General features: G+C 37.7%; 1 protein-coding gene across 1 annotated transcript in view; it reads left to right on the top strand.

The window, feature by feature from the left end:
* LOC108485112 (myb family transcription factor EFM-like) overlaps positions 1-16,617 on the top strand; it is a 31,064-nt gene that overhangs the window by 395 nt on the left and 14,052 nt on the right. The window contains exons 3-6 of the mRNA XM_053029383.1: positions 90-307; positions 662-744; positions 3,639-3,922; positions 4,058-4,186. Coding sequence (XP_052885343.1) covers positions 90-307; positions 662-744; positions 3,639-3,922; positions 4,058-4,186 — 714 coding nt within the window. The remainder of the gene's footprint in view (positions 1-89; positions 308-661; positions 745-3,638; positions 3,923-4,057; positions 4,187-16,617) is intronic.

Genomic DNA, 16,617 nt, shown 5'->3' on the forward strand with positions numbered 1-16,617 from the left:
CTCGAGCATTGTTCAAGACTAAAAATAATAAATGCGTACGTTTTGAGGACGAACTGCATTATAACCTGCGTGTTCTGTTAGCTCCTCAGAGGAGCGAGTGTTTGTGCCTTAAGAGAAGTTAAGCCTACTGAACGTGAAAGAAAAGACCGAGAGAGAGCACAGAATAATGTGAGGAAAGATTCAGGTCATTCTGGTTTTGTTAAGTACCCCAAGAAATGGGCTAGAGTCGACAAACCTTTTAGGAACGAGGCGTTAATCGCTTCTAATGTGACTTTGTACTGTGTTGATTGCGGGAGAAGCCATCCAGGTGAGTGCTGAAGAAAATCCGGGACTTGTCTCCATTGTGGGTCGATGAAGCACTGAGTTTGAGATTGCCCTCACTGACTTGACGAGGTGCTAGCTCCGACACCAGTTACGGCTGCGAGTATTGTTCGGCCTCTGAAAGGAACTCCACAACTCCCTAGAGGTTGAGGTACTGGTAGGGGTGGTAACAAATCTAATAGGGGTCAACGAGCACCGGACAGAGGTGTGACTTAGACTGAGGCATATAAGCCTACACTTGTGTATGTGACTAGGCGCTATGAGGACAAGAACGACGTCGATGTTATCGCAGGTATGTTTTTCATTTACTCCATACCCTATTTTGCCTTAATTTATATAGGTTTTACTCATTCTTACATAGCTAGTATTGTATCTGCAAGACTGAATATCTCTACTGAGTATACTGCTAGCAAGGTTTCTATGGTTAGTCCTCTAAGTCAGCCTGTCTAAGCTGACAAGGTTTATCAACCAGTACCGTTAGAGGTTCAGAAGGTTGTATTTTTATCAACCAGTACCGTTAGAGGTTCAGAAGGTTGTATTTTCGGTCGATTTGATGGAACTATCTTTCAAGAAGTTTGACCTGATTTTAGGAATGGATTGGCTCATCGAACATCGAGCCAATCTCAATTGTGCTTCTAAGAGAGGTACTTTGAAAATGAAATAGAATTATGAAACAGTGATGTTAAGGGAATGTCGAGATTATCTTGCCAATCTAATCTCTGCCCTTGTAGCTGAGAAATTAGTTCAAAAATGCTGTGAAGCCTACATTTCCTTCATCTCTGACTCTACTTCAATTAAAGTGTATGTTAATAACATTCAGGCGGTTCAGGATTTTCTGAATGTCTTTCCATATGATTTACCAGGTGTACCACCAAGCCAGAAAGTTTAGTTTGGTATCGATCTGATACATGGAACAACTTTAGTGTCGATTGCACCCTATCACATGGCAGCAAAGGAGCTTGTTGAGTTGAACACTCAACTCTAGGAGCTTCTCGATCGAGGTTCTATTAAACGGGGTGAACCTCCTAGGGAGCACTGGCACTGTTTTTCAAAAAGAAAGATGGTACGATGATAATGTGTATTGATTATTGTTAACTGAATAAGTTAACAGTCAAGAACAAGTATTCGCTTCTGAGAACCGATGATTTATTTGATCAGCTTTGTAACACCCTTAACCCATATCCGTCACCGGAACAATGTTACGGAGCATTATCGGAGTTTACAACATTTCACATTCATATCAAAAATCATTGATAAATCAATTATATTATCCCTTATATGAGCCCTCAAGGCCCAAAATTCACATTAGAATTAAATTGGGACCAAACTGAGAACTCAGAAATTTTTTTGCAAAATATCAAAATTTTTTCAATGATGCGAGGGACACACGCCCATGTGTCTAGGCAGTGTGGGCATTCAAAGTAAGACATACAGCCGCATCCCAACCCGTGTCCAAATTATGGTGCTCATGACTTGGGTCACACGACCAAACCACACACCCGTGTGCTAATATCAATTTTCCATATTCATAACTTTCCACTTCTTACGTCCATTTAACATGTACATATCATTTTCATGTATTTCAGATATATTCGGGTAACAGTTCATTTTGGACCCATGATATCTCATATTAGAACTTTGTCCATTGAACCATTTAAAGTATTGATTGATACACAGGTAGTACACACAAAGTGTACAAATCTATAATCCGTCAATTCATATTCGAGAATGCTCATACGAGTACATAAACGGGAAGCTCTTTCAAGCCATATAACGAGAAGCTCATATGAGCCATGTAACGGGAAGCTCCGAAGAGCCATTAACGGGAAGTTCAAGCGAGCTAATATTAGGAAGCTCTAAAGAGCCAATTAATCGGGAAGCTCATAAGAGCTACAAACGGGAAGCTCGCAAGAACCATATACCGGGAAGCTCATGAGAGCTTATAACGGGATGCTCTTTTGAGCTCTGGTGTGTCCACAACACATGCAAGACCACAACCAATTTGGGAACCCTGTATCCATCGAATTTTCATTTGTACAATCGGGACTTTATACTTGTCGAATATTGTTAAATATGTGATTAACTTTCATACATGGGAATTTCCACAATTCACATACACAACATTCAATTCAAACATATAAATATATAATTTAGTTACACGAACATGCCTCGACAAATGTTCATGGATTTGTAATCTACTACTTCGATATTTTTCTTTTCCTCGTTCTAACTCTGTATTTGGTCTATCTGGATCTATATGAATGAATTTAACATCAATTTAATACACTTCCTATTCAATTGAATCCAATTCACATCTTAGGTAAACTTACAATTTTGCCCCTATACTTTTAATTAATTACAATTTCGTCCCTAGACTCGAAAAATGAAATTCATGCAATTTACTCCTTATTCCAAGCCTAGCCGATTTTTACATATAACATTAACAGCCCATGCATTTCATAAAATTTAGAATTTTTCCATGAATTTTACATATTTTCAATTTAGTCTCTAAATCATAATTTCATCAAAATTCCCTTTACAAAAGTTGTTTATCTATCAACAAACTTTCATTTTCTACCATAATACTTCATAATTCAACTATATTCATTCTTGGAAAAACCCTAATACTTTGATAACTTTACAAATTAATCCCCGAGATAGCTAGATTAAGCTATTACGATTTTGGATACATAAAAATCATTAAAAACGGGACCAAAATACTTACCTAATTAAGCCAAATAAGCTTGTCTATCTTCAAGCTTCACAAATAGGGTTTCATTTCTTTTATTTGGGAAAGATGATATAAAATGATGATAATCATCTTTATTTTATCATCTTTCCAATTTAATCATTTTATTTTCTTAAATTTCCAATGATGGCTAATCATGTTTATCTACTAAATCCACTAATTGGTCTATTTTCCATATAAGGTCCTTAAATTTTGAATTCCATAGCTATTTGATCTCTTTAGCTACTAGAATTCAACTTTTGCACTTTATACAATTTCATCTTTTTCATCAAATTAAACATGTAATCGGTAAAATTTCTCTACAAAAATTTCATACGATATTTCATACATAATGCAGACTATGAAATGGTATTAAAATAAATTTTCTTCCAGACTTAGATTTGTGGTCCCGAAACTACTATTTCAATTTCACTGAAAACGGGCTGTTACAACCTCCATGGAGCTTTTGTGTTTTCCAAGATTGATCTTGTTCTAGTTATCATTAACTCAAATTTAAGGAGACAGATTTGTTCAAGACTGCCTTTAGGACTTGTTACGGACATTACGAGTTCCTGATTATGCCTTTCAGTTTAACAAATACTCTGACTATATTTATGGACCTGATGAATCGAGTGTTTCATCCATATTTGATCAGTTTGTAATAGTGTTCGTCGATGATATCCTCATCTACTCAAAGACTGAAACTAAGCACGACGATCATCTTTGTCTCGTATTACAAATGCTTTGTGAAAAACAGTTGTATGCTAAGTTTAGTAAGTACGAGTTATGGCTGTCTGAGGTTGCCTTTCTGGGCTATGTTGTGACCGCCGGGGGAATACGAGTCTACCCCAAGAAATTTGAGGCTGTAGTTGAGTGGACATAGCCAAAGAATGTATCCAAACTTAAGAGGTTCCTCGGGTTAGCAGGTTACTACCAGAGATTTGTAGAGGGATTCCTCCTGATTGCATCTTTTCTGACTAAATTACTGCGTAAGAATGCCCCGTTCAGATGGTCTTGGGAGCAGCAGTTGAGCTTTGAGAAGCTTAAGTCCGTTCTGACACAAGCTCTTACTCTAATTCGACCTGAACCGGGTAAATATTTTATAATCTATAGTGATGCGTCACATGTCGGCTTAAGGTGTGTTCTGATGTAAGATGGTAAGGTAGTAGCTTATGCGTCCAGCTAGCTTAAGTCGTATGAGGGTAACTATCCTACTCATGATCTCGAGATGGTAAGGTAGTAGCTTATGCGTCCAGCTAGCTTAAGTCGTATGAGGGTAACTATCCTACTCATGATCTCGAGCTGGCTACGATCGAGTTTGCTTTAAAGATCTAGAGATATTATTTGTACGGTGAGAGGTGTGTCATCTATACCGATAAGGTATCATCCTGGTAAGGTTAATGTGGTGGCTGACACTCTTAGTTGTCGAGCGATGTCTGACTTATCGGCGATGTTTGTGCAACTGAGTTTATTTGATGACGGAAGTCTGTTAGGCGAGTTGCAAGTTAAAGCAACTTCTATTGAGCATATCCGAGCTAAACAATTAGATGACGAGCCATTGATTGAGCTTTTATGTTAAGTTGAGTTTGATAAAGCTTCCAAGTTCAGTTTAAACAGTGATGGGGTACTGTGCTTTTGAGGTTAGATTTATGTACCTAAGGATAGTGAATTACAACAGTCAATTCTGCAGGAAGTATATAACAGCCCTTACGTTATGCATCCTGGTGGAAATAAATTGTACCATGATTTTCGAGAATTGTACTAGTGGCTTTGTTTGAAAGGGGAAGTAACTACTTTCGTTTCCCTCTGTCTGACGTACCAGAAGGTCAAGGTTGGACATTAGAATCCTTCAAGGTTGCTTCAGTCGGTTAAGATACCTCTGTGGAAATGGGAGCATGTGACAATGGATTTTGTTAGTGTGTTACCTCTGACATCCACCAAGAAAAATTCGGTGTGGGTTTTCGTTGATAAATTGACCAAGTTTACCATTTTCTTCCAGTTAGAATTGATTATTTGCTATAAAAGTTAGCTAAACTATAGTTGTCTGAGATTGTGAAGTTACACAGAGTCCCGATTTCTATTATCTCAGATAGGGATCTACGTTTCACCTCTCGGTTTTGGAAGAAATTGCATGAGGCTTTAAGTACTCAACTGGATTTCAGTACTGCATATCATCTTCAGCCCAACGAACAGTTTGAGTGAGTTATTCAGATTTTGGAGGATATACTTAGGAGTAGTGTGATTCATTTTAGGGGTAGTTGAAAGGATCACCTGCCGTTAGCTGTATTTGCATATAAAAAAAAGCTATCAGTTTAGCATTTAGATGACCGAGGTAGGTGAACGACAAGTTCCTGAGTTAGTATCTGAAACTATGAACACAGTTAGATTGATCTGAGATCATTTATAAGCTATTTTGGATTGGCATAAGTCATATTTTGACTTAAAAATAAAGGATATATAGCATCATGTAGGCGATATGGTGTTTTTGAAAGTATCGTCGTGGCAAAAGGTCCTCCAGATCGAATGATAGGGAAAATTTAGTTTGAGATTCATTAGACCTTACTACATTCTGAATCGGATAGGACCGGTTGCTTATTAGCTTAAGTTACCACTTGAACTTGATTGGATCCACGATTTGTTTCATGTCTTGATGTTGTGGAAATATTGATCCGACCCTTTCTATATTGTTCCTGTAGAAGAAATTAAGGTGAGACCTGATATGACCTTTGAGGAGAGACCAGTTCAAATTCTAGAGCGAGGCATTAAAGTCTAGCGAAGGAAGACTGTACTTTTGGTTAAGGTTCTGTGGTGGAATCATGGTACCAAAGAACCCACCTGGGAACCTGAAGATTCGATACACCAACAATATTCTTATATGTTTGAATCATGTAAAATTTTGAGGCCGAAAATTTCTTTCAGGGGGCAGAGAGTTGTCACGCCCCCAAAATTTGAGTTCTTTTATTAAGTAAGTTGTTCATTTCGGGTTTTTACGTTGAAGGTTTCAACGAAAATTAATTGTCGTTACTATGTGTTTTGAGAATGTTTTGTTGAATTAAATGTTTGAAACTTGTTTTAGGCTTGGAATTTACAATTGGGTGCTCCTACAGCGTCGTGTAATAGGTGGGTATAGAAACGGGACTGGCAACCCATATGCCAGTGAGAGAGGTCGTGTGGTGGATCGTATAACTCCCTAAATTTAGATTTGGGTCATATAGGCAGGCCACATGGGCATTTATTAGACCGTGTTTGGGAAAAATAAGGTACAGGGGTCACACAGGCGTGTGTCTGTATCGTGTAACTAACTAACTTTAGATTTGGATCACACAGTTTGACACACAATCGTGTGTCCAAGCTGTGTAACTCACTGACTTCGGTTCTAAGAAACATAGGCTAACACACGAGTGTGTGTCCAGGCTGTGTAACTCTCTGAATTTAGATCTAAAACACACAAGCTGACACACAGGCGTGTGTTCAAGCCATGTAACTCACAAAATTTGGATTTGGATTACACGGTCTAACACAAGGGTGTGTGTCCAGGCCATGTAACTTATAGACTCTGGATCTAAAATGCACGGGCTAATAGTCGGGCATGTGTCTAGGCCATGTAACTCACTGACTTCGGATCTGAGACACATGGGCTAACACAAGGGTATGTGTCCAGGCTGTGGAACTCACTGACTTCGGATTTGAGACACATGGGTTGACACACGAGAGTGTGTCTAAGCCACGTGGAGCCATACGGACGTGTAAGCCTGGGAACTAAAATTCTGTTAAAGTTGTAATTGATGTTCAAGGCGAATGTACACCGTCTGTAGGATGTGTATGAACTGAATTAAGCAGTATGATCTATTTTATCATGAATATTAATTGATTCTGGATTTCGATATGAGCTAGATATTAATGATATTGACACTCTGTTATACTAAAAGTATGTGATCGTATCTACATTTGAATTATATATATCGATCATCTGTTCTAAATCTGAAAAAGAGGGTGGAAGTTATAAATTGAAGAAAGTGTTCTTTACTGACTCGGTGGTCAAACCACCCATAACTTTATCTGATTTGGCAGTGAAACTATAAACACTGCAATGTGTCATACTAACACTATGAGGTGTGTAGGGATGGATGAGTATCCTATACTACTGGTGTGTAGGGTAGATAGAGATGGTGTGTAGTGATTGGTGTAGAAAACTGCATCTATATTTTTGTTCCTATTACTTCTGCATCTGTTATTGTAATTATATTACACTTGCATCTGTAACTAATCTACTACGTATAAAGACTGGTCTGTGTTTGAAACTGTTATGAGTTATTAATCTGACTAACAATAGTGAGTTTTCTATTTGAACGCTCAATAATATCTTAGCTATTACCCGTAGGCTAATTTGTTTTTGCTTTATTCTAAGCTGCCTAACTATTTTGAATAAATTTTCAGGGAATTCCCAGAACTAAGTGTCCGACGAATGAGGGATTCGACCATCTATCAGGCTTATTATATATATGTGTGTGAATTTAAGTCTTTGATTTCGTGTTTAAACTTTCAAGGTTTAATTATGTTTTTAGATAATGAATGATTTCATGATTTAATTATTGACTGAAAAACTCGTTATAAGTATGTCTGTATTTTGGCAAGTTAACGTAACATTCTAAACTTGGCTTTTCCATTTAGGCTGGGTTTAAGGTGTTAAAAAATTGGTATGTATATAAAGTAATACATGAAAGGTTGATATGAACTTGGTCATTTGGATTAATCTATATGCTTGATACATGTGTTATAACTGATTGAAATTTGACTAGCCATTGCTAGTTTCTTAACATGTTAATGTTTAAGTTATTTTGAGTTGAATCATGAAAGCATCATTGAGCTTTATCACTCAACGTATGGTTTGTTGTTCCGTGTGCAGGAATCAATAGAACTTAAAATTTCAAGAGGTGAAGCAGCATCCGGATTGTTCAACACACGGTTTGTTTGTTCTGTGTATAGTTTTTTTGATTTTGTTAAATAGCACATACTTAGGATTAAATCGGTTTTTGGTTTTAAATAGCTAACTTAGTTTTTTTGAGCCGTAGACATTTGATAATGAAATGGTTTATAAATGGTTAAAGTTTTCATAGCTTGAGATATTTAATTGAACATATATATTGAGTTGGTTACCGTTTGGGGGACTTATGTAAAATTATATTTTGCAATATGAAAGGTTGAATCCAAATATGTACGAGTTGAAGGAATTTGCCTTCAACATCACGCCGCTGCCTTATGGATGTCGTGCCATTAGCTTTCCTCATCGCGATGTCTTTTGTTTGAAGTCACAATTTCAACCTACTATTTTTGAACTCGTGACATTAAACTTCTGAAATCGCGATGCCAATCCTATGTTGTTGGTGCTGCAATGTGGTCCTTCATGGTCACAACGCCAACCCGATAAACTCTAAAAACTTTGCATTAAGGTCCTTCATTGGTCTTGGGTCATTGTAAGAACTTTCGTAAGCTCATATAAACCCCGATAAGATTATATTTTATGTTATACTGATGTAATAATTGTAATAACTTGTATAAATGTGTTGAATTGATTGTATTTGTATTCATAGTTGCTCCAACAACGAATGTTCATCCCTTAGCTCGGACCCGATGACAGGATCGGGTTTGGGGTGTTACAGATTTGGATCAAGTTGGGGTGGTAAATAGTGTATTACCATAGTTTAGCTAATATCCAAGGCATAAAATTAATGCAAGTAAGAAAAATATTATTTTTGCCTAAAACCGATGATGCCATGGTTATGTTTGTGGCAAGTAGGCTTAAATTTTGAAGATTGGGTGATTTGGGAAAGTATTTCGAGATTCCTCTTTTCCATGAAAGAGCTAGAAAAACACTTAGCAATTTTTTCTTAACAAGGTTAAGCATAGGCTAATTGGGTGAAAGGCCAAATTCCTCTTTGTCGCTGGTAGAGTTATTTCAATAAGGGTAGTCCTCATAGTTATTCCTAATTACTATATGGAAACTTGTTACTTGCTACTATATATTATGACATTCGAAAGTTAGTAAGGTGATTTGTGTAGTGGAATTCATAAGTGGGAAGGAAACCTACCCTTGTTGATTGGGAGTTTTGTTATTTGTTAGAACAATTTCAAAATATATAATGTTCCAATAACTACTAATCAAATGGTGCAAGTAATCAAAAGTTATAACTTTTAGTCATTAATCAAGAGTTATGACTATTCATAATAATGAGTTATGTATCTCAAGTATGAAAAGTTATATAGCTTGGTTTTAATAAAGAATTATAAATAGTACTTGAATAGTTATGTCTATTTAAAAGAAGTTACTTGAATAATTATGTCTATTTAAGAGCTGTGATTATTTAGAAAAGAAACCTATTGAAGATTTATGTCTTTATGAAGAGACTTGATAATTCCATAAATAGAAGTGTATTTTCATTTAGTGATATACAAAATGGTTTTGAAAAAGTTCTTTCTATTCTTCCTTCATCTTCTACTATTATTAAATTATTCAGAAAAGACACCTTTTATAGAATTTGATACTCTTACTATCCATCGTTTAATGATCAATAGACTACTTTTGTTAGTGCAAAATGTGGACAACCATTAGGTTTCATTGTATCCTTAACGTTCACTTTCCTGTAACTTTTTTACAAATCAAAATACTGATGAGGGTGAATAGAACCTTGAAGATAGTGACATGGTTATATATCTTGCAGTCTTTAGTTAAATTGTCATAAATTTAATTCTACGCTCAAATAATTTCAGCTGCTTGATAACAGAGGTATTGGTATTCATCAGCGTCTAAATTAAAACCAAGCATTCAAGATTAAAATGGGCTGTAACATATTGTCCAATGTTGATGCATTTTAGGTTAAAATCCTATTAAACAAGTATAATATGGGAGTAAGTTGTCCTATATCGATCAATGGGGCAAATTATTTTTACATTTCAAAATATTTATTGGAAGTAGGAGACAAAATTTTGAAGTTCTGGTTGATCCATTAATGATGGCTTCAAGAACTTGGACCCTTGATAATAAAAAAATCAAGCTATTGATGTATATGTGACACTTTATGTTAAGGATATGATTTGTGCAAACGGTGAATGGTAATGGAGTAAATTTGCTCACTATTTAAGTTATCTTTCACTCGTATTTATTATGGGTATCATAACTGTAACGCCCCAAACCCGTGACCGTCACCGGATTTGACCACGAGGTGTTACCGGGCTTACTTTACTTATTCCGCTCTTGGAAAATTTTTTTTTGTTTTCCTTTTTCTGTTCCAGGCAGGCTAGTTAACTGCGTCACTGCCACCTTAAAAATCATATCTCGAGTTCCAGAACTCGAAAACCAAATCCGTAAATTTTTCCTGAATTTAGACTTATATTTCCATCCATGGATTTATTTCTAGAATTTTAGGTCAGGCCAATTGGTACAGTTTATTAGTTAAAGTCTCCCCTGTTTCAGGGTTCGACTACACTGACCTTTGTGCACTACGACTTGGATATCTTCCTGTACCAGGCTCCAACACTTATAAAGTTTGTTTCTAGAGAAACTAGACTCACAAGGGAATCTGTACATATAGAGCATGACTTCTAATTCTATCTGGTTAATTTATAGTGAATTTTCAAAGTCGGAGCAGGGGATCCAGAAACTGTTCTGGCCCTGTCTCATGAAATCTTGAATATCTCTCAAAATACAGCTCATATGGTCTTTTCGTTTCATCCATATGAAAATAGACCCATCAGGCTTCGAGTACATAATTTTTTTAGCAATTAATTCCACTTCTACTATTTTTGGTGATTTTTCGATCTCATATCACTGCTGCTGCCCGCAACAGTTACTGCAGTAGACTATGCCAATTTCATGAATCTTTCCTTGGCCTTACTAATCATTCATCATACATGGCACAACTATGGCCACCTTATCAAAATTAAGGTTTCTAAGACCCGTGGCTATAGGTTCTAGCATCCCACTCAAACGACCACATAGGCCATTTTCACATGGCTTAAAGTTTACAACCCAAAATTCAACAAAACAAAATAGCCCATACATGCCAAATATTCTCCTAGGTTGACTAAGAAGACAATACCAAAATTGCTCGCCGGTGTGATGACTTCGTTGACGGCTCCGAGCACACAAAATAGACGAGTCCAAGAGACCTAAAATGGGTGACAAGAAAAAAAACACCGAGTGAGTTTATAACTCAGTAAGTCATAAGCATTCGACAACCATCCATTAATAAAATTATCACAACATGAAACAATAAACGAGGTTAGGTACTCCATCCATGTCGAAACTATACCATAATTCCTCGGACCTTTTGGTTCAATCTCATACCAAGTCATACATCCACATTTCAATTCTATTCAATAAGATATTTGAGGCATTTTTACACACCAACTCATTTTCATCACAATCATACAATTGCAATCATCACATAGATTTAAAGCTTACCAAGCTCATCCCCGAACATGAACATAGTGCCTATTCGCCATGAGCTCAAGGTACTTATCCAATCCGCTGTCCGTGATCAACTCGATAATATCGCACACTCAGTGCCAATAGTGATGCAAAAGCATGTAGTGAGTCCGCACACTTAGTGCTATATAATCAGCTCGCACACATAGTGCTATATAATCAAATTCGCACACTTAGTGCTGTACAAATTTTAAACCCGCACACTTAGTGCCGAGACCAATACTTTATGCATTTTACTACCTTTATACATTCAAAGATGGCATCATTCCATACACATACATTTCCATTTACATATCAATTCATTAAACACAATTGCATATATATTATGATCATTTAAATCAATACCAAATATATGCTTTATGACTTACCTTGTGTTGGGTAAAATAGTTTCAAGTCGGCTACTCGATGACCTTCACCTTTCCCTTGCTTGATTCTCCTCCTTTAACTCCTTGAGCTTAATTAATAAATCAACTAGTTTAATCATCTTACTAAACATTTACAATTCAATTACACATGCATATGTATGTTTGTATATTCGGCAACTATTCTTACTAATCACCCATTTGGTCGATTATACACATAACCGAATATGCACCAAAAACTTGATTCAACATCACCTACATACTCACTTTAATGGCCGAATATATACAACATCTTAGGTACTCATTCATGGGCCGATTATGCATGTTGATGTTGAGGCCAACTACATGGTTAATACCACTCATGAATGGCACACATTTTACTAGCTAATGCTTTACATATTGTAGCTCAATACACATCTATCATTTACTTCATAACCGAAACAACATCACAAGAAAATACATACTTTGAGATAATATATATATCATACCAATACATCATGTGCAAACATATATACACATATAGGTGCATGGCGAATCTCAAGGGTTCATACCCATCCACACACAAATTTTTACCAATCAAGTAACAAGCATAAATCATGCTCATGAATGCACCATGGCGAATACATCACAACCATACCCTTTCAACTTCGGTCATGGTTAAACAAAGAATTCAATGTCTTACTCAAGAATGCTAAAAGAAATTTCAAGAGTAGTCAATCCATCATTGCATGCATCATCAACAAGCTTCACATTTAGCATGCAATGGCTTTAACACAATAACAACCTTGGCCAAATACCATTTCCATGGCATAACAAGGACTTGAACCATGGGCTAAGATGAACATCAAGTTAGCAACTAAAACATGAATGAATCTCATGACACAACCTCAAATATACCTTAATCTTGATACAAGTATGACCAAATCTCCTTCTAGTTCTCTTCTAAACCATGCATGAAGCAAAAATCCTTCCTTCTTCCTTAGTATTTTCGGCCAAAAGGGAATGAACAAGGATGAACCAATTTTTTTTTTCTTTGTTTTCTTTCTCTCATACACGGCAAAGGGGGGGGGCATCCATGCTTATTTTTTTTGTTCATTTCTTTAATGCTAGTTTTTATTTTATGACTTCCTACATACTCCACTAGCAAAACATGTTGGAAACATGTTTCCTTGCCCATAATCTTGTCATGGCCGGCCACTTATCCTTGTCAAATGGATTATTTGACATGCAACTCCATTTATTTTACTTCATTCTCTTATTAACCTCTTAAAATTAGCCACATCTATTTAAATCCTTTCACATGAGTCCTTTTTCTTTCAATTCACGTTCAAATTAACTAAATCAAAGAATTGAAAATTCACACATGCATTTTCACATATATTTGACATGGAATAAGGTATTTAAATGTTTTTGTGCCCCGGTTTCGTGGTCCCGAAACCACTTCCCGGCTAGGGTTAAATTAGGGATGTCACAACTCTCCCCCACTTAAGAAATTTTCGTCCCCGAAAATCTTACCGGTAAATAGGCTCGGGTATCACTCTTTCATAGAGTCCTCAAGTTCCCAAGTGGCTTCTTCAATTCCGTGTTTATGCCATAACACCTTCACTAATGGGATTTTCTTATTGCGCAACTCTTTTACTTCGCGCATCAGAATGCGAACCGGCTCTTCTTCATAACTCAAATTAGGCTGAACCTCGATCTCAGATAGAGTAATTACGTGTGTCGGGTCAGACCTATATCGTCGAAGCATCGAGACATGGAAAACGTTGTGAATCTTTTCAAGCTCAGGGGGTAAAATTAATCGGTATGCTACTGGCCCAACTCGTTCGGATACTTCATACGGACCGATGAACCTCGGACTCAGTTTGCCCTTACGGCCAAATCTAAGCACCTTCTTCCAGGGTGAGACTTTGAGAAATACCTTGTCTCCAACCTGATATTCAATGTCCTTTCTTCTCAAATCCGCATACGACTTTTGGCGATCCGAAGCAGCTTTCAAACTTTCACGAATTACTCGAACTTTCTGCTCGGCATCCTTAATCAAATCAACCCCGAAGATTTTACTTTCACTAAGTTCAGTCCAGAATAATGGGGTACGGCATTTACGACCGTATAAAGCCTCGTAAGGCGCCATCTTAATACTTGATTGAAAACTATTGTTGTAAGCAAATTCAATCAAAGGTAAATACCGTTCCCATGAACCACTAAACTCAAGGATGCAACATCTCAACATATCCTCGAGTATTTGAATTATCCGTTCGGATTGACCATCGGTTTGGGGATGAAAAGCAGTGCTAAAATGCAGCTTGGTACCCAAAGCCTCTTGCAATTTCTTCCAAAATCGCGACGTAAATCTTGGGTCTCTATCCGACACGATAGAAATAGGCACCCCATGCAATCGAACAATTTGGGAGATGTATAATTCTGCCAATTTATTGAGCAAAAAATCCGTGCAGACGGGGATAAAATGAGCCGACTTAGTCAATCTATCAACAACAACCCAAATCGCATCCTTCTTACTCGCTGACAATGGCAGTCCGGATACAAAGTCCATGGTGACTCAATCCCATTTCCACTCGGGTATCGTGATCGGCTGAAGTAATCCCGATGGCACTTGATGTTCCGCTTTCACTTGTTGACATATCAGACACCTTGAAACAAATTGAAATGTCTCGTTTCACTAGGGCCACCAAAATTGGCGTTTGGTCATTGTACATTTTAGTACTACCGGGTGGATTGACATTCGACTACTGTGAGCCTCGTTCAAAATCATCGAAACAAGTTCCGAATTCCTTGGAATACATAATCGACCCTTGAACGTCAAGCAATCATGGTCGTCAATCTGAAATTCCGATTCTTCATTCGAAACACATTCGGCTCGCTTATCGACCAATTCGGCGTCAACCTTCTGAGATTCAAGTACTTGATGAATCAATAACGGTTTGGCCTCTAGTTCGACTACTAGCACCTCATCGGGTGAAACGGATAGGTGAGCATCCATCGCTCTCAAGGCAAACAGTGCCTTGCGACTTAGAGCATCGGCCACCACATTGGCCTTTCCCGGGTGATACTCAATGATGAGTTCATAGTCTTTCAACAACTCAAGCCAACGTCTTTGTCGCAGGTTTAAATCTCTTTGAGTCATCAAATATTTGAGACTCTTGTGGTCCGAATAAATATGACACCTTTCTCCAAACAAGTAATGCCGCCATATTTTCAAGGCGAACACTATGGCTGCTAGTTCAAGGTCATGGGTCGGATAGTTTCTCTCATGCGACTTTAGTTGTCTCGACGCGTAAGCCACAATTCGACCTTCTTGCATCAACACACAACCTAACCCAAGCAAGGATGCGTCACTGTATATGACAAACTCTTTACCAGAGTCCGGCTGTACTAGTCCCGGGGCCTCGATTAAACAGGTTTTTAGTCGATCGAAACTTTCTTGACAGCGTTCCGACCACTCGAACTTAACATCTTTTTGGAGTAGTTTCGTCATCGGGCAGCTATCATCGAAAAACCTTTCACAAATCGTCGATAGTATCCGCAAGCCCCAAAAGCTCTAACCCGGTAATATTCCTTGAGGTTTCCAATCAACTATGGCTGAAATTTTGTTCGGGTCCACTCGACTCCGTCACGGACACCACGTGCCCCAAAAGCTAACCTCTCTCAACCAAAATTCACATTTCTTGAACTTTGCGTATAATCGCTTATCTCGTAAGATTTGCAACACTAGCCTCGGTGTTCAGCATGTTCGGTTTCATCTCTCGAATAGACCAAAATGTCATCGATAAATACAACTACGAATCGATCCAAGTATGGCTGAAAATTCTATTCATTAAATCCATAAATACCGCGAGGGCATTAGTTAGCCCAAACGGCATCACTAAGAATTCGTAGTGACCGTACCTCGTTCTAAAAGGTCTTGGGTATGTCCGATTCTCGGACCCTCAACCGATAGTACCCGACCTCAAATCTATCTTTGAAAACACCGAGGTCGCCTTTAATTGATCAAACAAATCGTCAATTCGTGGCAGCGGATATTTGTTCTTTATCGTCACTTTATTCAACGGACGATAGTCGATGCACAATCTCATAGTTCCATCCTTCTTCTTCACAAACAATCTTGGTGCGCCCATGGAAAAAAACTCGGTCGAGTGAAACCTCTATCCGTCAATTCTTGCAATTGAACCTTCAATTCCTTTAATTCCGTTAATGCCATATGATACGGGGCTATTGAGATCGGTGTAGCACCCGGTACAACTTCGATGCCGAATTCCACTTCTCGAACCGGTGGCAATCCCGGTAACTCCTCAGGAAAAACATCTGAATACTCACAAACCACTGGTACCGATTCGAGTTTCCTTTCCGTGTCTTTACTTTCAAACACATACGCAAGGTATGTTTCACACCCTTTTCACATACCTCCGAAGCGGTCATAGAAGATACTATCATTGGCACTCCTTTTAAATCGATGAGACTCGACTCGGACTACCTCGTTATTTGCACTCCTCAAATCAATGGTTTTCCTTTTGCAGTCCACCACTGCATCATGTACGGTCAGCCAATCCATACCAAGAATAACATCGAATTCATTAAATGGTAGAAGCATCAGATCGGCCGAAAAACAGGATTCTCGAATTATTAGGGGGCATCTCTTACACACTTTATCAACGAGTATGTATTGACCCAAAGGGTTTGACACTCGAATTACGAACTCAGTA

This window comes from Gossypium arboreum, chromosome 6 (genome assembly GCF_025698485.1).
Source record: "Gossypium arboreum isolate Shixiya-1 chromosome 6, ASM2569848v2, whole genome shotgun sequence".
Taxonomy (NCBI): domain Eukaryota; kingdom Viridiplantae; phylum Streptophyta; class Magnoliopsida; order Malvales; family Malvaceae; genus Gossypium; species Gossypium arboreum.